Raw genomic sequence first — 24,885 nt, 5'->3', positions numbered from 1 at the left:
GGCTATGGGGTGGTTATGGGGCAGTTATGGGGGGTATAGGGGGGTTATGGGGGGGTTATGGGGCAGATTTGGGGGGCTATGGGGCAGCTATGGGGCAGATGTGGGGCAGATGTGGGGCTGGGAGGGTCTATGGTGCGGGTATGGGGGCCTATGGGGCAGTTATGGGGGGTCTATGGGGCAGATGTGGGGGGTACAGGGGGGTTATGGGGCAGATTTGGGGGGCTATGGGGCTGCTATGGGGCAGATGTGGGGCTGGGAGGGGTCCATGGGGCTGCTATGGGGCAGTTATGGGGGTCTATGGGGCAGATGTGGGGGGTACAGGGGGGTTATGGGGCAGATATGGGGCAGATGTGGGGCTGGGAGGGGTCTATGGGGCTGCTATGGGGCAGCTATGGGGGTCTATGGGGGGGTTATGGGGGGGCTATGGGGGGCTATGGGATGGTTATGGGGCTGGAAAACAGCTATGGGGCAGATGTGGGGCAGATGTGGGGCAGATGTGGGGCAGATGTGGGGCAGATGTGGGGCTGGGAGGGATCTATGGGGCAGCTATGGGGGGCTATGGGACACTTATGGGGCAGTTTTGAGGGGATATGGGGTGGTTATGGGGGGCTATGGGGCAGCTATGGGGGGCTATGGGGCAGCTATGGGGCTGGGGGGCTATGGGGGGGCTGGGGGGGAGCTATGGGGCAGATGTGGGGTGGTTATGGGGGGTTATGAGGGGCTATGGGGGGGCTGTGGGGCAGCTATGGGGCTGCTATGGGGCGGGTGGGGGGCAGGTGTGGGGCTGGGGGGCTGCTATGGGGCATCTGTGGGGCGCCGTGGGGCTGCCCCACTGATTTCACGCTGTACCCAATAAAGTGTCTGCGCCCCACAGCGCTATGGGGCTGGCAATCTGTGGGGCTGGGGCATCTATGGGGCAATCTGTGGGGCTGGGGGTCGCGTGCGCCGTGGGGCAGGACAGGAGGACGCTATGGGGCAGATGGGGGGACCCGTATGGGGCAGACCGCTATGGGTCAGGACGCTATGGGGCAGGACACTATGGGGCGGGTCGCTATGGGGCAGACCCCTATGGGGCAGGATTCTATGGGGCAGGCCGCTATGGGGCAGGATTCTATGGGGCAGGCCGCTATGGGGCAGGACATGAGGATGCTATGGGGCAGGAGGATGCCGTGGGGCAGGACACAAGAATTCTATAGGGCAGGCTGCTATGGGGCAGGATTCTATGGGGCAGGACGCTATGGGGCAGGACGCTATGGGGCAGGATTCTATGGGGCAGGATTCTATGGGGCAGGACACGAGGACGCCGTGGGTCAGGCCAGACCATTTATTGCCATGGGGTCAGACCCCTATGGGGCAGAGCCCTATAGGGCAGACCCCTATGGGTCAGACCCCTATGGGGCAGGCTGCTATGGGGCAGGACACTATGGGGCAGACCCCTATGGGGCAGACCACTATGGGGCAGGATTCTATGGGGCAGGCCGCTATGGGGCAGAACACGAGGATGCTATGGGGCAGGAGGATGCCGTGGGGCAGGACACAAGAATTCTATAGGGCAGGCTGCTATGGGGCAGGACGCTATGGGGCAGGACGCTATGGGGCAGGATTCTATGGGGCAGGACACGAGGACGCCGTGGGTCAGGCCAGACCATTTATTGCCATGGGGTCAGACCCCTATGGGGCAGACCCCTATAGGGCAGACCGCTATGGGGCGGGCCGCTATGGGGCGGGCCGCTATGGGGCAGGACACTATGGGTCAGACCCCTATAGGGCAGACCCCTATAGGGCAGACCGCTATGGGGCAGACCGCTATGGGGCAGGACACTATGGGTCAGACCCCTATGGGGCAGGATTCTATGGGGCAGGACGCTATGGGGCAGGAGGATGCTATGGGGCAGGACACAAGAACGCTATGGGGCAGGACGCTATGGGGCAGGACGCTATGGGGCAGGATTCTATGGGGCAGGAGGACGCTATGGGGCAGGACACGAGGACGCCGTGGGTCAGGCCAGACCATTTATTGCCATGGGGTCAGACCCCTATGGGGCAGACCCCTATAGGGCAGAGCCCTATAGGGCAGACCGCTATGGGGCAGACCGCTATGGGGCGGGCCGCTATGGGGCAGGCCGCTATGGGTCAGACCCCTATGGGGCAGGCCGCTATGGGGCAGACCGCTATGGGGCAGACCGCTATGGGGCAGGATTCTATGGGGCAGGCCGCTATGGGGCAGGACACGAGGATGCTATGGGGCAGGAGGATGCCATGGGGCAGGACACAAGAATTCTATAGGGCCGGCTGCTATGGGGCAGGATTCTATGGGGCAGGAGGACGCTATGGGGCAGGAGGATGCTATGGGGCAGGACACGAGGACGCCGTGGGTCAGGCCAGACCATTTATTGCCATGGGGTCAGACCCCTATGGGGCAGAGCCCTATAGGGCAGCCCGCTATGGGGCGGGCCGCTATGGGGCAGGCCGCTATGGGGCAGGATTCTATGGGTCAGACCCCTATGGGGCAGACCGCTATGGGGCAGGATTCTATGGGGCAGGCCGCTATGGGGCAGAACACGAGGATGCTATGGGGCAGGAGGATGCCATGGGGCAGGACACAAGAATTCTATAGGGCAGGCTGCTATGGGGCAGGATGCTATGGGGCAGGATTCTATGGGGCAGGATTCTATGGGGCAGGAGGACGCTATGGGGCAGGACACGAGGACGCCGTGGGTCAGGCCAGACCATTTATTGCCATGGGGTCAGACCCCTATGGGGCAGACCCCTATAGGGCAGACCCCTATAGGGCAGACCCCTATGGGGCAGACCGCTATGGGGCAGGATTCTATGGGGCAGGCCGCTATGGGGCAGGACACGAGGATGCTATGGGGCAGGAGGATGCCGTGGGGCAGGACACAAGAATTCTATAGGGCAGGCTGCTATGGGGCAGGACGCTATGGGGCAGGACGCTATGGGGCAGGAGGACGCTATGGGGCAGGATTCTATGGGGCAGGAGGACGCTATGGGGCAGGATTCTATGGGGCAGGAGGACGCTATGGGGCAGGACACGAGGACGCCGTGGGTCAGGCCAGACCATTTATTGCCATGGGGTCAGACCCCTATGGGGCAGACCCCTATAGGGCAGACCGCTATGGGGCAGACCGCTATGGGGCGGGCCGCTATGGGGCAGACCCCTATGGAGCAGGCTTCTATGGGGCAGGCCGCTATGGGTCAGACCCCTATGGGGCAGACCGCTATGGGGCAGGATTCTATGGGGCAGGCCGCTATGGGGCAGGACATGAGGATGCTATGGGGCAGGAGGATGCCGTGGGGCAGGACACAAGAACTCTACAGGGCAGGCTGCTATGGGGCAGGACGCTATGGGGCAGACCGCTATGGGGCAGGACGCTATGGGGCAGGATTCTATGGGGCAGGCCGCTATGGGGCAGGATTCTATGGGGCAGGACGCTATGGGGCAGGATTCTATGGGGCAGGAGGACGCTATGGGGCAGACACGAGGACGCCGTGGGTCAGGCCAGACCATTTATTGCCATGGGGTCAGACCCCTATGGGTCCGACCCCTATAGGGCAGCCCGCTATGGGGCGGGCCGCTATGGGGCGGGCCGCTATGGGGCGGGCCGCTATGGGGCAGGCCGCCGTGGGTCGCTCAGTGCTCGTAGCCGTGGGGCAGGGGGTTGGTGTGGGGGTTGTGGAACAGCGTGTGCTGCCCGTCGCCCCACGGGAACGGCTGCGGGGACGGGGACGGGGTCAGTGGGGCGGACCCAGAGGGGCCCCATAGGACCCATAGGGCCCTATAGGATCCATAGGGACCCATGGGACCCCATAGGGACCCTATAGGACCCCATAAGACCCCATGGGACCCTATAGGACCCATAGGACCCCGTAAGACCCATAGGACCCTATAGGACCCATAAGGGCCCATAGGACCCTATAGGACCCTATAGGAACCATAGGACCCAATAGGACCCCATAAGACCCCATAGGACCCTATAGGACCCATAAGAACCCATAGAACCCCATAGGACCCTATAGGATCCCATAGGGCCCTATAGGACCCTATAAGACCCATAGAGCCCTATAGGGCCCCATAGGACCCATAGGGACCTATAGAGCCCTATAGGATCCATAGGGACCCATGGGACCCCATAGGGACCCATAGGACCCTATAAGACCCCATAAGAACCCATAGAACCCCATAGGACCCCATAGGACCCATAGGACCCTATAAGACCCATAGGGCCCCATAGGGAGCCATAGGGCCTTATAGGGCCCTACAGGACCTATAGGGACCCATAGAGCCCCATGGGACCCCATAGGACCCTATAGAGTCCCATAGGACCCCATAGCCCCCATAGCCCCCCATATCCCCCCCATAGCCCCCCATAGAGCCCCATACAACCCCATAAGGACCCCATATTGACCCCATAGTCCCCCATACGACCCCATAGCCCCCCCATAGCCCCCCATTCTCCCCCCATAGAACCCCATAAGGACCCCATAACCCCCTATATGACCCCATAGCCCCCCATAGCCCCCCATAAAGCCCCATAGGGACCCCATACAACCCCATAGAGACCCCATATGACCCCATAGCCCCCCCATAGCCCCCCATATCCCCCCCATATTCCCCCCATATCCCCCCATAGCCCCCCCATAGGGACCCCACACAACCCCATAGGGACCCCATAGCTCCCCATATCCCCCCCATAGCCCCCTATAGTCCCCCCATACAACCCCATAAGACCCCATAGCCCCCCCTTATGACCCCATAGGGACCCCATAACCCCCTATACGACCCCATAGAGCCCCATACAACCCCATAGGGACCCATAGACCCCCATAGGGACCCCATAGTCTCCCCATAAGGACCCCATAGGATACCATAGGGCCCCCATGGGATAGTATAGGGACCCCATATGACCCCATAGCCCCCCATAGACCCCCCCCATAGGGCACCCGTATGACCCCATATCCCCCCATAGCCCCCCATAGAGCCCCATACAAACACAATAGGACCCCATAAGACCCCATAAGACCCCATAGCCCCCCACAGCCCCCCCATACAACCCCATAAGACCCCATAGGGACCCCATATGACCCCATAGCCCCCCATAACCCCCCATATCCCCCCCACAGCCCCCCATAGAGACCCCATACCCCCCCATAGCCCCCTATAGTCCCCCCATAGGACCCCATAGCCCCCCATAGAGACCCCATAGCCCCCCATATACCCCCATAGCCCCCCATAGGGACCCCATACAACCCCATAGTCCTCCCATACAACCCCATATGACCCCATAGCCCCCCCATATGACCCCATATGACCCTATAGAGACCCCATACGACCACATAGGGACCCCACAGCCCCCCATAACCCCCCATAGGTCAACCATATGACCCCATAGTCCCCCCATACAACCCCATAGGGACCCCATAACCCCCTATACGACCCCATAGCTCCCCTTATGACCCCATAAGGACCCCATATGACCCCATAACCCCCCATAGACTCCCCATATGACCCCATAGGACCCCCATAACCCCCCATATCCCCCCCATACGACCCCATACAACCCCATACCACCCCATAGGGACCCCATAGGGACCCCATAGCCCCCCATATCCCCCCATAGCCCCCCATAGTCCCCCCATACAACCCCATAGGGACCCCATAACCCCCTATACGACCCCATAGAGACCCCATAGGGACCCCATATGACCCCATAGACCCCCCCTAGGGACCCCATACAACCCAATAGACCCCCCCATACAACCCCATAGGGACCCATAGACCCCCATAGGGACCCCATAGGATACCATAGGGCCCCCATGGGATAGTGTAGGGACCCCATATGACCCCATAGCCCCCCATAGGGACCCCATAGCCCCCCATAGACCCTCCATAGACCCCCCATATGACCCAATAGGGACCTCATACAACCCCATATTGACCCCATACCCCCCCATAGCCCCCCATAATCCCCCATAGGGCACCCATATGACCCCATAGCCCCCCATGGCTCCCTATAGCCCCCCCATAGGGACCCCACACAACCCCATAGGGACCCCATAGTCCCCCCATACAACCCCATAGAGACCCCATATGACCCCATTGTCCCCCCATATCCCCCCCATAGCCCCCCATAGACCCCATAGGGACCCCATAGGGACCCCATAACCCCCACCTTGGTGCGGATGCGCAGGTGGTGGTAGGGCACGAAGGGCGCCCTTGGGTGCTGCTGGCGCCGCTGCTGCAGCCACACGTTGAGCGCGCAGACCCCCACCGCCGGCAGCGCCACCACGAACGACAGCGCCCGCCACGTCCGGCCTGACACCGAAAACGGCGGGTTTGCACCCAAAACGCAGGCCCGGGTCCCACCCGGAATATCGTTCCCGAAAGACCCGGTTCTGACCCAAAATCTGGTCCCAGTTCCACCCCGAAATGTGGTCCCAGTTCTGCCCCAAAACGCTGTCCCCAAAAGTCCCAATTCCATCCCCAAATTTGGTCCCAGTTCTGCCCCGAAATGCCATCCCCAAAAGACCCGGTTCCGACCCAAAATGTGGCCCCGATTCTGCCCCGAAACATCATTCCCAAAAGACACGGTTCTGACCCAAAATGTGGTCCCAATTCCACCCTGAAATGTGGTCCCAGTTCTGCCCCGAAATTCCATCCCCAAAAGACCCGGTTCTGACCCAAAACGCAGGCCCGGTTCCGACCCGAAACATCATTCCCGAAAGACCCGGTTCCGACCCAAAATGTGGTCCCAATTCTGACCTGAAATCCGGTCCCGATTCCACCCCGAAATGCCGTCCCCAAAAGTCCCAGTTCTGACCCAAAATACCATCCCCAAAAGACCCAATTCTGACCCAAAATCTGGTCCCAATTCTGCCGTAGAACACTGTCCCCAAAAGTACCGGTTCCAACCCAAAATTTGGCCCCAATTCTGCCCTGAAACACCGTCCCTGAAAGTCCCGATTCCAACCCAAAAAGTGGTCCTGATTCCAACCCAAAACACTGTCCCCAAAAGTCACGGTTCTACCCCAAAATAACGCCCCCAAAAGACCCGGTTCCGACCCAAAATCTGGTCCCGATTCCACCCTGAAACACCGTCCCCAAAAGACCCGGTTCCAACCCCAAAAAGTGGTCCCAATTCCACCCCGAAATGTGGTCCCAGTTCTGCCCCAAAACACTGTCCCCAAAAGACCCGGTTCTGACCCAAAATTTGGTCCCAATTCTGCCCTGAAACACCATCCCTGAAAGTCCCGATTCCAATCCAAAAAGTGGTCCCGATTCCGACCCAAAACACTGTCCCCAAAAGTCACGGTTCTACCCCAAAATAACACCCCCAAAAGACCCGGTTCCGACCCAAAATCTGGTCCTGATTCCACCCCCAAACACCGTCCCCAAAAGTCCCAGTTCCAACCCAAAATGTGGTCCTGATTCCATCCTGAAATGCCATCCCCAAAAGACCCGGTTCTGCCCCAAAATAACGTCCCCAAAAGACCCAGTTCCGACCCAAAAAGTGGTCCCAATTCCACCCCGAAATGTGGTCCCAGTTCTGCCCCAAAACACTGTCCCCAAAAGACCCGGTTCTGACCCAAAATCTGGTCCCAGTTCCAACCCAAAATCTGGTCCCGATTCCACCCCGAAATGCCATCCCCAAAAGACCCAATTCCAACCCAAAAGACAGTGCCAGTTCTGCCCTGAAACACCATCCCCAAAAGACCTGGCTCTGACCCAAATCACCGTCCCCAAAAGACCCGGTTCCAACCCAAAATGTGGCCCCAAAAGCCCTGACAGCGCCCGCCACGTCCGCCCTGACCCCGAAAACGGCGGGTTTGCACCCAAAACGCAGGCCCGGGTCCCACCCGGAATATCGTTCCCGAAAGACTCGGTTCTGACCCAAAATCTGGTCCCAGTTCCACCCCAAACACTGTCCCCAAAAGACCCGGTTCTGACCCAAAAAGTGGTCCCAATTCCATCCCCAAATGTGGTCCCAGTTCTACCCCAAAACGCTGTCCCCAAAAGACCCGGTTCCGACCCAAAATGTGGTCCCCATTCCGACCCAAAACACCATTCCTGAAAGTCCCATTTCCGACCCAAAATGTGGTCCTGATTCTGCCCCAAAACACAGTCCCCAAAAGACCCGGTTCTGACACAAAATGTGGTCCCAGTTCTGCCCCAAAACATTCTTCCCGAAAAACCCGATTCCGACCCAAAATCTGGTCCCAATTCCGCCCCCAAACACTATCTCCAAAAGTCCCAGTTCCAACCCAAAAAGTGGTCCTGATTCTGCCCCAAAACACTGTCCCAATTCTGCCCCAAAACACAGTCCCCAAAAGCCCCAATTCCACCCCAAATCATGGTCCCCAAAAGCCCTGATTCCACCCCAAAATATGGCCCCGATTCTGCCCCAAAACATGGTCCCCAAAAGCCCTGATTCCACCCCAAAAAACAATACAAATTCTGCCCCAAAATGCAGTCCCCGAAAGCCCCATTTCCACCCCAAAAAAAGGTCCCTAAAAGCCCCGATTCTACCCCAAAACGTGGTCCCAATTCCACCCCAAAATGCGCCCCCCAAAAGCCCCGATTCTGCCCCAAAACGTGGCCCCCGATGCCCAAAATGGCTCCTGGCCACCACAAAATGGCTGCCGAGGCCCCGAAAAGCCCCAAATCCCCCCAAAATCACCCCAAAAATAACAGGTATTGGCCCAGTGACACCTGCTACACCCCAAAACACCCCAAAACCACCGCTTTTGACCCAAAACGACCCCAAATCACCCCAAAACACCCCAAAATCACCCCAAAACACCCCAAAATCACCCCAAACACCCCAAAATACCTGAACCCCCCCCAGACCCCCCGACACAACCCAAAAGACCCCAAATCACCCCAAAAACACCCCAAAATCATTGACAGCCCCACAAAACCCCAAATGCCCTTGAAATGACCCCAAACCCACCAAATCCCCCCAAATCCCCCCCAAATCCCCCAAAATACCCCCAAAATCCCCCCAATTCCCCCCAAACCCCCAACCTTCCCAAAATCCTCCCAAATCCCTAATTTTCCCCCCAAAATCCCCCCAAATCCCCTCAAATCCCCCCAATTCCTCACAAATCCCCCCCAAATCCTCTCAACCTCCCCAAAACTCCCCCAAATCCCCCCAACCCCCCCTAAAATCCCCCCAAATCCCCCAAACCCCCCAAATCCCCCCCAAATCCCCTAAACTCCCCCAAACTCCCCCAAAATCCTCCCAATTCCCCCCAAAATCCACGAAATTCCCTAAATTCCCCCAAACCACCCCAAATCCACAATTTTCCCCCCAAAATCCCCCAGCTTCCCCCAAATTCCCCCAAATTCCCCAAATCCCCCCAAAATCCCCCCAAAATCCCCCAAATCCCCCCAAAATCCCCCCAAATCACCCCAATTCCCCCCAAATCCCCCCAACTCCTCCCCAAATCTCCCAACCTCCCCAAAATTCCCCAAAATGCCCCCAAATCCCCAATTTCTCTCCCAAACTCTCCCAAATCCCCCCAAAATCCCCTCAACCTCCCCAAAACTCCCCCAAATCCCCCCAACCCCCCCTAAAATCCCCCAAACCCCCCAAATCCCCCAAATCCCCCCCAAATCCCCCCGAATCCCCCCAAATCCCGCCAAACCCCTCCAAATCCCCTCCAAAATCCCAGAAATCACTCCAAAATCCTGCAAAATTCCTCCAAATCCCCCCCAAATCCCCCCAAAATCTCCCCCAAATCCCCCCAATTCCCCCAGAACCCCCCAAATACCCCCAAATTCCTCCAAATCCCCCCAAACCTCCCCCAAATCCCCCAAAACTCCTCAAAATCCCCCCAAATCCCCATTTTCCCCCCAAACCCCCCCAAATCCCCCAACTCCCTCCCAAATCCTCCCAAACTCCCCCAAAACTCCCCAAAATCCCCCCCAAATCCCCATTTTTCCCCCAACCCCCCCCAAAATCCCCCAAACCCCCCCAAAATCCCCCCAAACCTCCCCCAAATCCCCACCCAAATCCCCATTTTCCCCCCAACCCCCCCCCAAATCCCCCCAAACCCCCCAATTTTCCCCAAAAATCCCCATTTCCCCCCCAAACCCCCCAAAATCCCCCAAATCCCCCCAAATCCCCCCCAAATCCCCCCAAACCCCCCCAAAATCCCCCCAAAACCCCCCCAAACCCCCCAAAACTCCCCCAAATCCCCCCCAAATCCCCCCCAAATCCCCATTTTCCCCCCAAAACCCCCCAAAATCCCCCAAATCCCCCCAAAACCCCCCAAAATCTCCCAAACCCCCCAATTCCCCCCAAAAAATCCCCCAAACCCCCCAAAACTCCCCAAAATCCCCCCCAAATCCCCATTTTCCCCCCAACCCCCCCCAAAACTCCCCAAAATCCCCCCAAATCCCCCCAATTCCCCCCCAAAAATTCCCCCTCCGCTGACCTCCCCCGGGCCCCGCGTGCCCGGCGGCCGAGGCCAGGAGGCGCCGTGGGGCTGCCCCCCAAGTGGCTGCCCCATAAGTGGCTGCCCCATAAGTGGCCGCCCCATAAGTGGGCGCCCCATAAGTGGCTGCCCCATAAGTGGCTGCCCCATAAGTGGCCGCCCCATAAGTGGCTGCCCCCCAAGTGGGCGCCCCCCAAGCCCCCATGGCTCCGTCTGGGCCCCGGGGTCACCCCTGCCCCACGGCACCGCCCGGGGCCGCCCAATGGGCTCGGGCCCCAAAAATAGCCCAAAAGCACCCAAAAATAACCCCCGGGGGAGGGGGGGGGTCAGGGGGGTGTGGGGAGGACGACGCCGGGCGCTGCCCCATAGATCCGGCCCCATAGATCCCTCCCTGCCCCATAGATCCTGACCCATAGATCCTGACCCATAGATCCTGACCCATAGATCCCCCCTGCCCCATAGATCCTGCCCCATAGATCCCTCCCTGCCCCATAGATCCCCCCCTGCCCCATAGATCCGGCCCCATAGATCCCCATGCCCCATAGATCCTGCCCCATAGATCCTGCCCTATAGATCCCCCTGCCCCATAGATCCGGCCCCATAGATCCCTCCCTGCCCCATAGATCCTGACCCATAGATCCCCCCTGCCCCATAGATCCTGCCCCATAGATCCTGACCCATAGATCCTGCCCCATAGATCCCTCCCTGCCCCATAGATCCAGCCCCATAGATCCTGCCCCATAGATCCTGCCCCATAGATCCCTCCCTGCCCCATAGATCCTGCCCCATAGATCCCCATGCCCCATAGATCCTGACCCATAGATCCTGCCCCATAGATCCTGCCCCATAGATCCCTCCCTGCCCCATAGATCCAGCCCCATAGATCCTGCCCCATAGATCCTGCCCCATAGATCCCTCCCTGCCCCATAGATCCTGCCCCATAGATCCTGACCCATAGATCCGGCCCCATAGATCCCCCCTGCCCCGTAGATCCGGCCCCATAGATCCCTCCCTGCCCCATAGATCCTGACCCATAGATCCTGCCCCATAGATCCTGCCCCATAGATCCCCATGCCCCATAGATCCTGACCCATAGATCCTGCCCCATAGATCCTGCCCCATAGATCCCCCCTGCCCCATAGATCCTGCCCCATAGATCCTGCCCTATAGATCCCTGTGCCCCATAGATCCCCCCTGCCCCATAGATCCTGACCCATAGATCCTGCCCCATAGATCCTGCCCTATAGATCCTGACCCATAGATCCTGCCCTGCCCCATAGATCCTGCCCCATAGATCCTGACCCATAGATCCTGACCCATAGATCCTGCCCTGCCCCATAGATCCCTCCCTGCCCCATAGATCCAGCCCCATAGATCCTGCCCCATAGATCCTGCCCCATAGATCCCTCCCTGCCCCATAGATCCTGCCCCATAGATCCCCATGCCCCATAGATCCTGACCCATAGATCCTGCCCCATAGATCCTGCCCCATAGATCCCTCCCTGCCCCATAGATCCTGCCCCATAGATCCTGACCCATAGATCCGGCCCCATAGACCCCTGTGCCCCATAGATCCCCCCTGCCCCATAGATCCTGCCCCATAGAGACTGACCCATAGATTAACCGACCCCATAGATCCTGCCCCATAGAGGGCTCCTGCCCCATAGCAGAACCCAGCCCCATAGATTACCCTGCCCCATAATGAGGTCCTGCCCTATAGCAGGGTCCTGCCCCATAGAGGGCTCCTGCCCCATAGATTCCCCTGCCCCATAGCGGGGCCTGCCCCATAGATACTGCCCCATAGATCTCCCTGCCCCATAGATCCCATCCCCATAGCTTTTCCTGCCCCATAGATTCCCCCCACCCCATAGATCCTGCCCCATAGTGGGACCAGCCCCATAGCAGGGCCTGCCCCATAGATCCTGCCCCATAGATTACCCGACCCCATAGATCCTGCCCCATTGAGGGCTCCTGCCCCATAGCAGAACCCAGCCCCATAGATTAACCTGCCCCATAATGGGGTCCTGCCCCACAGCAGGGTCCTGCCCCATAGTTCCTGCCCCATAGATCCCGCCCCATAGATCCCCCTGCCTCATAGATTACCCTGCCCCATAGTAGGGTCCTGCCCCATAGCGGCCCCCAGCCCCATAGCGCTATGGGGCACCGACACTTTCTTGGTGACAGCGTGAAGATCAGTGGGGCAGCCCCACAGATCCTGGCCCCACAGCGCGCCCAGCCCCATAGCGCGCCCCATAGACCACCCTGTATTCACCACCCCCAGCCCCACAGATTGCCAGCCCCATAGCGCTGTGGGGCACAGACACTTTATTGGTGACAGCGTGAAATCAGTGGGGCAGCCCCACGGCGCCCGGCCCCACAGCGGGCCCAGCCCCAGAGCTGACCCACACCTACCCCACACCCGCCCCATAGCAGGCCCATAGCAGCCCCCCAGCCCCATAGCTGCCCCATAGCCCCCCATAACCCCCCCATAAAGCCCCCATAGCGCCCCATAGCTGCCCCATAGCTGCCCCATAGCCCCCCATAGACCCCACCAGCCCCATAGCTGCCCCATAGCCCCCCATAACTGCCCCATAGTAGCCCCATGGACCCCTCCCAGCCCCACATCTGCCCCATAGCAGCCCCATAGCCCCTCAAATCTGCCCCATAACCCCCCTGTACCCCCCACATCTGCCCCATAGACCCCCCATAACTGCCCCATAGCAGCCCCATGGACCCCTCCCAGCCCCACATCTGCCCCACATCTGCCCCATAGCCCCCCAAATCTGCCCCATAACCCCCCTGTACCCCCCACATCTGCCCCATAGACCCCCATAGCTGCCCCATAGCAGCTCCATAGACCCCCCCAGCCCCATAGCTGCCCCACATCTGCCCCATAACCCCCCTATACCCCCCACATCTGCCCCATAGACCCCCATAACCACCCCATAGCAGCCCCATAGACCCCTCCCAGCCCCATAGCTGCCCCACATCTGCCCCATAACCCCCCATAACCCCCCTATACCCCCCACATCTGCCCCATAGACCCCCATAAGCACCCCATAGCTGCCCCATAGCAGCCCCATAGACCCCTCCCAGCCCCACATCTGCCCCACAACCCCCCCCATAACCCCCCAATAACCCCCCCATAGCCCCCCTATACCCCCATAGCTGCCCCATAGCCCCCCATAACCACCCCACACCCGCCCCACATCCGCCCCACAGCGCCCCCCCCCCCGCCGTCATCCGTGGGTCTCGGGGGGGGGTCCCTGTGGGGGGGGTCCCTGGGGGTCGCCCCCCTGCAGCATCTCCTTGTAGCGGCGGCGGAAGAAGCCGAGCTGGGAGGGGGCGGGGCCAGAGGGGGAGGGGGCGTGGTCAGGAGGGGGAGGGGGCGGGGCCAGGGAGAAGGGGGCGGGGCCAGAGGGGGAGGGGGCGGGGTCAGAGGGGGAGGGGGCGGGGCCAGAGGGGGAAGGGGCGGGGCCAGGGAGGGAGGGGGCGGGGCCAGGGAGGGAGGGGGCGGGGCCAGGGAGAAGGGGGCGGGGCCAGGGAGGGAGGGGCGTGGTCAGAGGGGGGGCGGGGCCAGAGGGGGGGGGAGGGGCCAGGGAGGAGGGGCGGGGCCAGAGGGGAGGGGCGGGCCAGGGATTTAGGGGGCGGGGCCAGGGAGGAGGGGGCGGGGCCAGGGAGAAGGGGGCGGGGCCAGGGAGGGAGGGGGCGGGGCCAGGGAGGAGGGGGCGGGGCCAGGGAGAAGGGGGCGGGGCCAGGGAGGAGGGGGCGGGGCCAGGGAGAAGGGGGCGTGGTAAGAGGGGGAGGGGGCGGGGCCATGGATTTAGGGGGCGGGGCCAGGAAGGGAGGGGCGGGGCCAGAGGGGGAGGGGGCGTGGTCAGACGGGGAGGGGGCGGGGCCAGGGAGAGGGAGGGGGCGGTGCCAGGGATAAGGGGGCGGGGCCAGAGGGGGAGGGGGCGGGGCCAGGGATTTAGGGGGCGGGGCCAGGGATTTAGGGGGCGGGGCCAGGGGGAGGGGGCGGGGCCAGAGGGGGAGGGGGCGGGGCCAGGGAGGAGGGGGCGGGGCCAGGGATTTAGGGGGCGGGGCCAGGGATTTAGGGGGCGGGGCCAGGGATTTAGGGGCGGGGCCAGGGATTTAGGGGGCGGGGCCTCCCCCCTGGCCCCGCCCCTCACCTTCTGCAGCCCCAGCGCCAGCAGCGCCAGCAGCAGCAGCCCCCCCGCGCTGCCCCCCAGCACCAGGGGCAGGGGCCGGGGGGGGGCCAGGACCTCCAGCTCCGTCTGCACCTGCCCCACAGAGACCCACACTTAGGGGGCGGACCCATAGGGAGACACACTTGGGGGGCGGACCCACAGATCCGGACTTATGGGGCTGCCCCATAGCGATACACATATATGGGGTGGACCCATAGATAGGCACTTGTGGGGTGGCTCCATAGGGACACGAAGGTGTGGGGCTGCCCCATAGATCCGCACTTGTGGGGTGGACCCATAGAGACCCACACTTAGGGGGCGGACCCATAGGGAGACGCACTTATGGGGCAGACCCATAGATTGACAATTATGGGGTGGTCCCATAGGGATCCATAGATCTGCACTTATGGGGCTGCCCCATAGAGAGACACTTGTGGGGTGGACCCATAGAGACCCACACTTAGGGGGCGGACCCATAGATCCGGACTTATGGGGCTGCCCCATAGATTGATACTTATGGGGTGGACCCATAAAGAGATACAGGTGTGGGGCTGCCCCATAGATTCACACTTGTGGGGCAGACCCATAGAGACCCACACTTAGGGGGCGGACCCATAGGGGGACACACTTGGGGGGCGGACCCATACGGATCCATAGATTGACACTTGTGGGGCTGCCCCATACAGAGACACTTATGGGGTGGACCCATAGATGGACACTTGTGGGGCAGCCCCACAGAGACCCACACTTATGGGGCGGACCCGTAGGGAGACACACTTGGGGGGCGGACCCATAGATCCGGACTTATGGGGGGCTGCCCCATAGATTGATACTTATGGGGCTGCCCCATAGAGAGACACAGGTGTGGGGCTGCCCCATAGATTCACACTTGTGGGGCAGACCCATAGGGAGACACACTTGGGGGGCGGACCCATAGGGAGACACACTTGGGGGGCGGACCCATAGATGGACACACATATATGGGGCAGACCCATAGATTGACACTTGTGGGGTGGCCCCATAGGGACACGAAGGTGTGGGGCTGCCCCATAGAGACCCACACTTATGGGGCGGACCCATAGGGAGACACACTTGGGGGGCGGAACCACGGATCCGGACTTATGGGGCTGCCCCATAGATCGACAATTATGGGGTGGTCCCATAGGGATCGATAGATCTGCACTTATGGGGCTGCCCCATAGAGAGACACAGGTGTGGGGCTGCCCCATAGATTCACACTTGTGGGGTGGCCCCATAGATGGGCACTTGTGGGGCAGACCCACAGGGAGACATAGGTGGGGGGCGGACCCATAGGGAGACACACTTGGGGGGCGGACCCATAGATCCGGACTTATGGGGCTGCTCCATAGATAGGCACTTATGGGGCAGACCCATAGATTGACACTTACGGGGCGGACCCATAGAGACACACACTTGGGGGGCTGACCCATAGATCGACAATTATGGGGTGGTCCCATAGGGATCTATAGATCCACACTTATGGGGCTGCCCCATAGAGAGACACAGGTGTGGGGCTGCCCCATAGATTGACACTTGTGGGGTGGACCCATAGAGACCCACACTTAGGGGGCGGACCCATAGGGAGACACACACTTATGGGGCGGACCCATAGATGGGCACTTGTGGGGTGGACCCATAGCGATACACATATATGGGGCGGACCCATAGATCGACACTTGTGGGGTAGCTCCATAGGGACACACAGGTGTGGGGCTGCCCCATAGATTGACACTTGTGGGGCGGACCCATAGGGAGACATAGGTGGGGGGCGGACCCATAGATCCATATTTATGGGGTGGCCCCATAGGGATCCATAGATCCAAACTTGTGGGGCCTGCCCCATAGAGACCCACACTTGGGGGGCTGCCCCATAGACCCGCACTTGTGGGACAGACCCATAGGAAAACAAATGGGGGGGACCCACAAGTGTGGGGCGGCCCCATAGGGAAACAGGGACCCACACTTATGGGGCAGCCCCACAGCGACTCACACATGTGTGGGGCCACCCCATAACTCCCCAACCACCCCCAGCCCCGGGTCCCACCCCCCCCTACCCCACACATTTGGGGTCCCCCATACCCTGCCCCACACATTTCCTGCCCCACACATTCCCTGCCCCACACATTCCCTGCCCCACACATCCCCCCCCTGCCCCACACATTCCCTGCCCCACACATCCCCTGCCCCACACATTTCCTGCCCCACGCATTTCCTGCCCCACACATCCCCTGCCCCACACATTCCCTGCCCCACACATCCCCCCCCTGCCCCACACATCCCCTGCCCCACACATTCCCTGCCCCACACATCCCCCCCCTGCCCCACATATTTCCCCCCTGCCCCACACATTTTGGGTCCCCCCCCTGCCCCACACATTCCCTGCCCCACACATCCCCTGCCCCACACATTCCCTGCCCCACACATCCCCCCTGCCCCACACATCCCCTGCCCCACACATCCCCTGCCCCACACATCGCCCCCCACCTGCAGCCGGCCGGGCCCCCCGGCGTTGCGGTAGCGCCGCTCCTCGAAGTGCAGCCGGGCCGAGCTCTGCAGGGACACCCTGGGCAGCCCCAGCTGGGGGGGGGACCCCAAAACGACCCCAAAATGAGCCCAAAGGGACCCCAAAATTACCCCAAAATGAGCCCAAAGGGACCCCAAAGGGACCCCAAAATGACCCCAAAGAGACCCCAAAATTTACCCCAAAATTACCCCAAAAAGACCCCAAAATGACCCCAAAGGGACCCCAAAATGACCCCAAAGGGACCCCAAAGAGACCCCAAAATGACCCCAAAATGACCCCAAAATGAGCCCAAAATTACCCCAGAATGACCCCAAAGCGACCCCAAAGCGACCCCAAAATGAGCCCAAAGGGACCCCAAAGGGACCCCAAAACGACCCCAAAGAGATCCCAAAGCGACCCCAAAGGGACCCCAAAATGACCCCAAAATGAGCCCAAAGGGACCCCAAAACGAGCCCAAAATGAGCCCAAAGGGACCCCAAAGAGACCCCAAAATGACCCCAAAATGAGCCCAAAGGGACCCCAAAACGACCCCAAAATGAGCCCAAAGGGACCCCAAAATGACCCCAAAGGGACCCCAAAATGACCCCAAAGGGACCTCAAAAAGACCCCAAAATGACCCCAAAGAGACCCCAAAGGGACCCCAAAACGACCCCAAAACGACCCCAAAGGGACCCCAAAATTACCCCAAAATGACCCCAAAGAGACCCCAAAGGGACCTCAAAGGGACCCCAAAGTGACCCCAAAGGGACCCCAAAGAGACCCCAAAATTACCCCAAAGGGACCCCAAAGAGACCCCAAAGGGACCCCAAAGGGACCCCAAAACGACCCCAAAACGACCCCAAAATGACCCCAAAAAGACCCCAAAATGAGCCCAAAGGGACCCCAAAGGGACCCCAAAATGAGCCCAAAATGACCCCAAAGGGACCCCAAAGAGACCCCAAAATTACCCCAAAATTACCCCAAAATTACCCCCAAACGACCCCAAAATGACCCCAAAGTGACCCCAAAGGGACCCCAAAAAGACCCCAAAGAGACCCCAAAACGACCCCAAAATGACCCCAAAATGACCCCAAAGGGACCCCAAAGGGACCCCAAAATGACCCCAAAACGACCCCAAAGGGACCCCAAAGGGACCCCAAAGGGACCCCAAAATGACCCCAAAGGGACCCCAAAATGACCCCAAAGGGACCCCATAACCCCCCCTTGACCCCATAACCCCCTTGAGGCCCCTCCCACCTCGAGGCCCCGCCCCCTTTGGCCCCTCCCCCTTGGCCCCGCCCCCTTTGGCCCCGCCCCCCCCCTAGCCCCGCCCCCTGACCTGCAGCAGCCAATGGGGTTTCAGGGCCCCCCCCAGGCTGAAGGCCAGGCCCCGGGGGGGCTCCAGCGCCCCCACCCCGCAGCGCAGCTCCCGGCACGCGGCCACCGAGCAGTCCTGGGGGGGGGGGAAGGGGGCGGGGCTTAGGGGGAGGGGCCTAAGGGGGTGGGGTCTCAGGGGGTGGGGTCTAAAGGGGAGGGGTCTAAAGGGGGCGGGGGCTTAGGGGGGGGAGGGGCTTAGGGGGGAGGGGCTTGGAGGGGGAGGGGCCTAAGGGGGCGGGGCTTAGGGGGCGGGGATTGGGGGGCTTAGAGGGGGAGGGGCTTAGGGGGCGGGGCTTAGGGGGGCTTAGGGGGGAGGGGCTTAGGGGGGAGGGGTCAAAGGGGGCGGGGCTTAGGGGGCTTAGGGGGGAGGGGCTTAGGGGGGAGGGGCTTAGGGGGGAGGGGCTTAGGGGGGAGGGGCTTGGAGGGGAGGGGCCAAAGGGGGTGGGGTCTAAAGGGGTGGGGTCAAAAGGGGTGGGGCTTATGGGAGGCGGGGCTTAGAGGGGGCGGGCCAAAGGGGGTGGGGTCTTAGGGGGAGGGGCTTAAAGGGGTGGGGTTTAGATGGGAGGGGTCTAAAGGGGGTGGAGTCTAAAGGGGGGCGTGGCCTAAAGGGGTGGGGTCAAAAGGGGGAAGGGCTTTAGGGGGCAGGGTCTCAGGGGGAGGGGTCCCAGGGGGCGGGGCTTAGGGGGGCGGGGCTTCAAGGGGGAGGGGCTTGGGGGGAGGGGCTTAGGGGGTGAGGACTCAGGGGGTGGGGTCTAAAGGGGAGGGGCTTAAAGGGGAGAGGGTTAAATGGGAGGGGTCTAAAGGGGTGGGGGAAAAGGGGGCGGGGCTTAGGGGGGGGAGGGGCTTAGGGGGTGGGGTCTAAAGGTGTGGGGTCAAAAGGGGAGGGGTCTAAAGGGGGCGGGGCTTAGGGGGGGGAGGGGCTTAGGGGGGAGGGGCTTGGAGGGGGAGGGGCCTAAGGGGGCGGGGCTTAGGGGGCGGGGATTGGGGGGCTTAGAGGGGGAGGGGCTTAGGGGGCGGGGCTTAGGGGGCTTAGGGGGGAGGGGCTTAGGGGGGAGGGGTCAAAGGGGGCGGGGCTTAGGGGGCTTAGGGGGGAGGGGCTTAGGGGGGAGGGGCTTAGGGGGGAGGGGCTTAGGGGGGAGGGGCTTGGAGGGAGGGGCCAAAGGGGGTGGGGTCTAAAGGGGTGGGGTCAAAAGGGGTGGGGCTTATGGGAGGCGGGGCTTAGAGGGGGCGGGGCCAAAGGGGGTGGGGTCTTAGGGGGAGGGGCTTAAAGGGGTGGGGTTTAGATGGGAGGGGTCTAAAGGGGGTGGAGTCTAAAGGGGGGCGTGGCCTAAAGGGGTGGGGTCAAAAGGGGAAGGGCTTTAGGGGGCAGGGTCTCAGGGGGAGGGGTCCCAGGGGGCGGGGCTTAGGGGGCGGGGCTTCAAGGGGGAGGGGCTTGGGGGGAGGGGCTTAGGGGGGTGAGGACTCAGGGGGTGGGGTCTAAAGGGGAGGGGCTAAAGGGGAGAGGGTTAAATGGGAGGGGTCTAAAGGGGTGGGGGAAAAGGGGGCGGGGCTTAGGGGGGGAGGGGCTTAGGGGGTGGGGTCTAAAGGTGTGGGGTCAAAAGGGGAGGGGCTTCGGGGGGTGGAGTCTCAGGGGGTGGGGTCTAAGGGGAGGGGCTTAAAGGGGAGGGGTCTAAGGGGGTGGGGTCCCAGAGGGGCGTGGCCTAAAGGGGTGGGGTTAAAGGGGGAGGGGCTTAAGGGGTGGGGCTTAAGGGGGCGTGGTCTAAAGGGAGGGGCTTAAAGGGGAGGGGTCTAAAGGGGAGGGGGCGTGGCCTAAAGGGGTGGGGTCAAAAGGGGGCGGGGCTTCTGGGGGTGTGTCTAAGGGGGTGGGGTCAAAGGGGGGTCAAAAGGGGCGGGGTCCAAAGGGGAGGGGTCAAAAGGGGTGGGGGAAAGGGGCGGGGCTTAAAGGAGGGGGCGTGGTCTAAAGGGAAAAGGGGGGCGGGGCCACAGGGGGCGGGGTCAAAAGGGGGAGGGGCTTAAGGGGGCGGGGTTTTGGGGTTATGGGGTCGGATTTGGGGTCCTAAAGGGGTGGGGGGAGGGGGCGTGGCCTAAAGGGGCGGGGTCCAAAGGGGGCGGGGCTTAAGGGGCGGGGTCTAAAGGGGCGGGGCTTCAGGGGGCGTGTCCCGAGGGGGGGCCTCACCACCACCGGGCGCTGGCGCAGGCGGGCGGCGAAGTCGGGGACCCCCGGGTGGTCGGCGACCGCGTGGCACTGGGGGGGGGGATTCGGGGGGGATTTGGGGTCAGAGGGGGCATTTCGGGGGATTTGGGGGGATTTGGGGGGGATTGGGGACATTTGGGGGGATTTGGGGACATTTCGGGGGATTTGGGGTCATTTGGGGGGGATTTGGGGGGATTTGGGGTCAGAGGGGGCATTTCGGGGGATTTGGGGGGATTTGGGGACATTTGGGGCCATTTTCGGGCCAATTGGGGCCATTTGAGGATTATTGGGGTCGATGGGGACTTTGGGGGCCATTTGGGGACATTTGGAGACATTTGGGGTCAGTGGGGATATTTGGGGCCATTTTGAGTCCATTTGGGGACATTTGTGGCCATTTGGGGCCATTTGGGGTCAATGGGGACATTTGGGGTCAATGGGGGCATTTGGGGCCATTTGGGGCCATTTGGGGATTCTTGGGGACAGTGGGGTCAATGGGGCCATTTTGGGCCGTTTTGGGGCCATTTAGGGCCATTTGGAGCCATTTGGGGCCATTTGGGGTCAATGAGGCCATTTCAGGCCATTTTGGGGCCATTTGGGGATTCTTGGAGTCAATGAGGCCATTTGGGGCCATTTTGGGGCCATTTGGGGACATTTGGGGTCAATGGGGTCACTGGGGATATTTGGGGCCATTTGGGGTCATTTGGGGCCATTGGGGCCATTTTGAGGCCATTTAGGGCCATTTGGGGTGATTTGAGGCCATTTGGGATCAATGGGGCCATTTGGGGCCATTTGGGACCATTTGGGGTCAATGGGGTCAATGGGAACATTTGGGGCCATTTCAGGCCATTTCGGGACATTTGGGGTCAATGGGGCCATTTGGGGATTCTTGGGGTCAATGGGGTCAATGGGGCCAATGGGGTCAATGAGGCCATTTTGGGGCCATTTTGGGGCCATTTTGGGGCCATTTTGGGACATTTGGGGCTTCTTGGGGTCAGTGGGGTCAATGGGGTCAATGGGGCTATTTGGGGCCATTTGGGGCTAATTGGGGCCATTTTGGGGCCATTTTGGGATTATTGGGGTCAATGGGATTTTGGGGGACATTTGGGGTCAGTGGGGTCAATGAGGCCATTTTGGGGCCATTTGGGGCCATTTGGGGTCAATGGGGTCAATGGGGCCAATGGGGTCAATGAGGCCATTTTGGGGCCATTTTGGGGCCATTTTGGGGCCATTTGGGGATTCGTGGGGTCAATGGGGCCAATGGGGTCAATGAGGCCGTTTTGGGGCCATTTTGGGGGCATTTTGGGGCCATTTTGGGACATTTGGGGTCAATGGGGTCAATGGGGTCAATGGGGATATTTGCGGACATTTGGGGTCAGTGGGGTCAATGGGGCCATTTTGGGGCCATTTGGGGGCCATTTTGGGGCCATTTGGGGTCAATGAGGCCATTTGGGGCCATTTTGGGGCCATTTAGGGCCATTTTGGGACATTTGGGGTCAGTGGGGTCAATGGGGCCATTTTGGGGCCATTTGGGGCCATTTGGGGTCAATGGGGTCAATGGGGCCATTTTGGGGCCATTTGGGGATTCTTGGGGTCAATGGGGTCAATGGGGTCAATGGGGCCATTTTGGGGCCATTTTGGGGCTATTTGGGGCGGTTTTGGGGCCGTTTTACCTGCGGGGGCTCCGGCTCCAGCCCCTCCCACAGCTGGGCCCCCCCCAGCGCCAGGGGCACCAGGAAGGAGACCTCGAGGGGGGGGCGGCGCTGGCCCAGCACCTGCACCTGGGGGGGGGGGGGGGGGGACAAAAAATTTGGGCGTGGCCAAAAAAAAAGTGGGCGTGGCCAAAAAAGGGGCGTGGCCTCCGAGGGGGGGGCGTGGCCTCACCTGGTAGTGGTGGCGCACGGGGGGGCTGCGGGGGGGCCCCGACCCCGTGGAGACGTTGGCGTAGGGGGTGGAGTCCGGGAGGCTGCGGGGGGGGGGGGGGGGACAAGGGGGGGATCACGGGGGGGTGAGGGGGGTTATGGGGGGGGTGGGGGGGGGGAAGGGGCTGGGGGCGTGGGGGGCGGTGGGGGGGGTCTTGGGGTCAAGGGGGAGGTTGGGCGGGGTCTTGGGGTCAAGGGGGGCATTGGGGGGGACTTTGGGGTCAAGGGACAAGTTGGGGGGGTCAATGGGACATGGGACATTTTGGGTGGGGTCTTGGGGTCAAGGGGGGGTCTTGGGGTCAAGGGACATTTGGGGGGGGTCTTGGGGTCAAGGGGGAAGTTGGGGGGGTCTTGGGGTCATGGGGGGGTCTTGGGGTCAACGGACATTTTGGGGGGGGTCATGGGGGGGTCTTGGGGTCATGGGACACATTGGGGGGGTCTTGGGGTCAAGGGGGGCATTGGGGGAGACTTTGGGGTCAAGGGACAAGTTGGGGGGGTCAATGGGACAAGGGAAATTTTGGGGGGGTCAATGGGACAAGGAAATTTTGGGGGGGTCTTGGGGTCAAGGGACATTTGGGGGGGGTCTTGGGGTCAAGGGGGGTCTTGGGGTCAAGGGACATTTTGGGGGGGGTCTTGGGGTCATGGGGGGGTCTTGGGGTCAAGGGACGCGTTGGGTTGGTCAATGGGACACGGGGACAAATTGGGCGGGGTCTTGGGGTCAAGGGGGGATTTGGGGGGGGTCTTGGGGTCATGGCACGCATTGGGCGGGGTCTTGGGGTCAAGGGGGGGTCTTGGGGTCACGGGACATTTTGGGGGGGGGTCTTGGGGTCATGGGGGGGTCTTGGGGTCAAGGGACGCGTTGGGTTGGTCAATGGGACACGGGACAAATTGGGCGGGGTCTTGGGGACCAAAGACATTTTGGGCGGGGTCTTGGGGTCAAGGGGGGTCTTGGGGTCAAGGGGGGTCTTGGGGTCCCGGGACATTTTGGGGGGGGGTCTTGGGGTCCCGGGGGGGCCACCTGGCGAGCACCAGCAGGACGCTGTAGGCCACCGGCAGGCGGGCGCGCTCCTGGGGGCCGGCCCGCCCCCCGTTGTCGCTGCGTGACGTCATCACATGACATCATCATGACGTCATCATGACGTCATCACCCCCCAAAAACCGACCCCCCCCCCCCAAAACCCCCCCCCCCTCACCTGCTGGCGTTGGCCACCACCTCCAACTCGTCCCCCAGCTCGGCGCCGTGGGGCACGTCCAGGGTGACGGCGAAGGTCACCTTTGGGGGGGGGGGGTCAAAGGGGGGGTGTTCAGCCCCGGGGGGGGTCGGGGGTCAAGGGGGGGTGAGGGGATAATTTGGGGGGGGGGGGACACCCCACCTCGTCGTCGGGGCGCAGCACGGGGGGGTTGACCAGGCAGACGGTGCTGCGGCGCCCGCCCCCCGCCGGCTCCGAGCTGCAGTGCAGGGACGGCGACCGCCTGCGGGACTGAGGGGGGGGGGGGGGGGTGAGGGGGGGGTGATGGGGGGGGGTTGGGGGGGTCGTGGGGGGGGTGGGGAGGGGGTTGGGGGGAGGTGGGAGGGGGTTGGGGGGGAAGGGGAGGGGGTTGGGGTGGGGGGATGGGGGTTGGGGGAGGGGGCTCAAGGGGGTTGGGGGGGGTTGGGGGGTGTTTGGAGGGGGTTTGGGGGGGTCTTGGGGCATCTGGGGGGGGTTCAGTTGGGTTTTGGGGTCATTTCGAGGGGATTTGGGGGTCTTGAGGGAATCCCCAGGGGGTTGGGGTGGGTTTGGGGGTGTCTGGAAGGGGTTTGGGGGGTCTTGAGGGCATCTGGAGGGGGTCCAGTTGGGTTTTGGGGTTCACTTAGAGGGGATTTGGGGGTCTTGAGGCCATCTCCCATGGGGTCCAGTTGGGTTTGGGGTCATTTGGGGGGTCTTTGGGCATCTTGAGGGCGTTCAGTTGGGTTTTGGGGTCATTTTGAGGGGATTTGGGGGTCTTCAGGGCATCTGGAGGGGGTTGGGGTGGGTTTGGGGGGGTCTGGAAGGGGTTTGGGGGGTCTTGAGAGGATTTGGGGGTCTTGAGGGCATCTGGAGGGGTTTCAGTTGGGTTTTGGGGTCATTTCGAGGGGATTTGGGGGTCGTGAGGGCATCTGGAGAGGGTTCAGGGGGTCTTGAGGGCATCTGGAAGGGGTTGGGGTGGGTTTAGGGGTGTCTGGAAGGGGTTTGGGGGGTCTTG

At 61.8% G+C, this 24,885-nt stretch overlaps 1 protein-coding gene and 1 pseudogene across 1 annotated transcript in view; both read right to left on the bottom strand.

The window, feature by feature from the left end:
* Positions 1–3,515: 3,515 nt before the first annotated feature.
* Positions 3,516–24,885, bottom strand: part of LOC139999860 (integrin alpha-M-like) — a 58,409-nt gene continuing 37,039 nt past the window's right edge. Inside the window, exons 20-30 of the mRNA XM_072029488.1 lie at positions 24,036–24,143; positions 23,856–23,935; positions 23,681–23,758; positions 22,625–22,706; positions 22,414–22,521; positions 20,726–20,794; positions 18,512–18,625; positions 17,154–17,246; positions 14,631–14,741; positions 6,192–6,334; positions 3,516–3,733 (exon numbers count right to left, since the gene is read on the bottom strand). Of these exons, the coding sequence (XP_071885589.1) occupies positions 3,544–3,733; positions 6,192–6,334; positions 14,631–14,741; positions 17,154–17,246; positions 18,512–18,625; positions 20,726–20,794; positions 22,414–22,521; positions 22,625–22,706; positions 23,681–23,758; positions 23,856–23,935; positions 24,036–24,143 (1,176 nt within the window). The 3' untranslated portion in view covers positions 3,516–3,543. The remainder of the gene's footprint in view (positions 3,734–6,191; positions 6,335–14,630; positions 14,742–17,153; positions 17,247–18,511; positions 18,626–20,725; positions 20,795–22,413; positions 22,522–22,624; positions 22,707–23,680; positions 23,759–23,855; positions 23,936–24,035; positions 24,144–24,885) is intronic.
* LOC139999803 (uncharacterized) lies at positions 3,935–5,554 on the bottom strand (annotated as a pseudogene).

This window comes from Anas platyrhynchos, chromosome 30 (assembly GCF_047663525.1).
Source record: "Anas platyrhynchos isolate ZD024472 breed Pekin duck chromosome 30, IASCAAS_PekinDuck_T2T, whole genome shotgun sequence".
NCBI classification, from domain to species: Eukaryota; Metazoa; Chordata; class Aves; order Anseriformes; family Anatidae; genus Anas; species Anas platyrhynchos.
The sequence above is the reverse complement of the archived record's forward strand: the minus strand, read 5'-3'. Positions and strand labels throughout refer to the sequence as shown.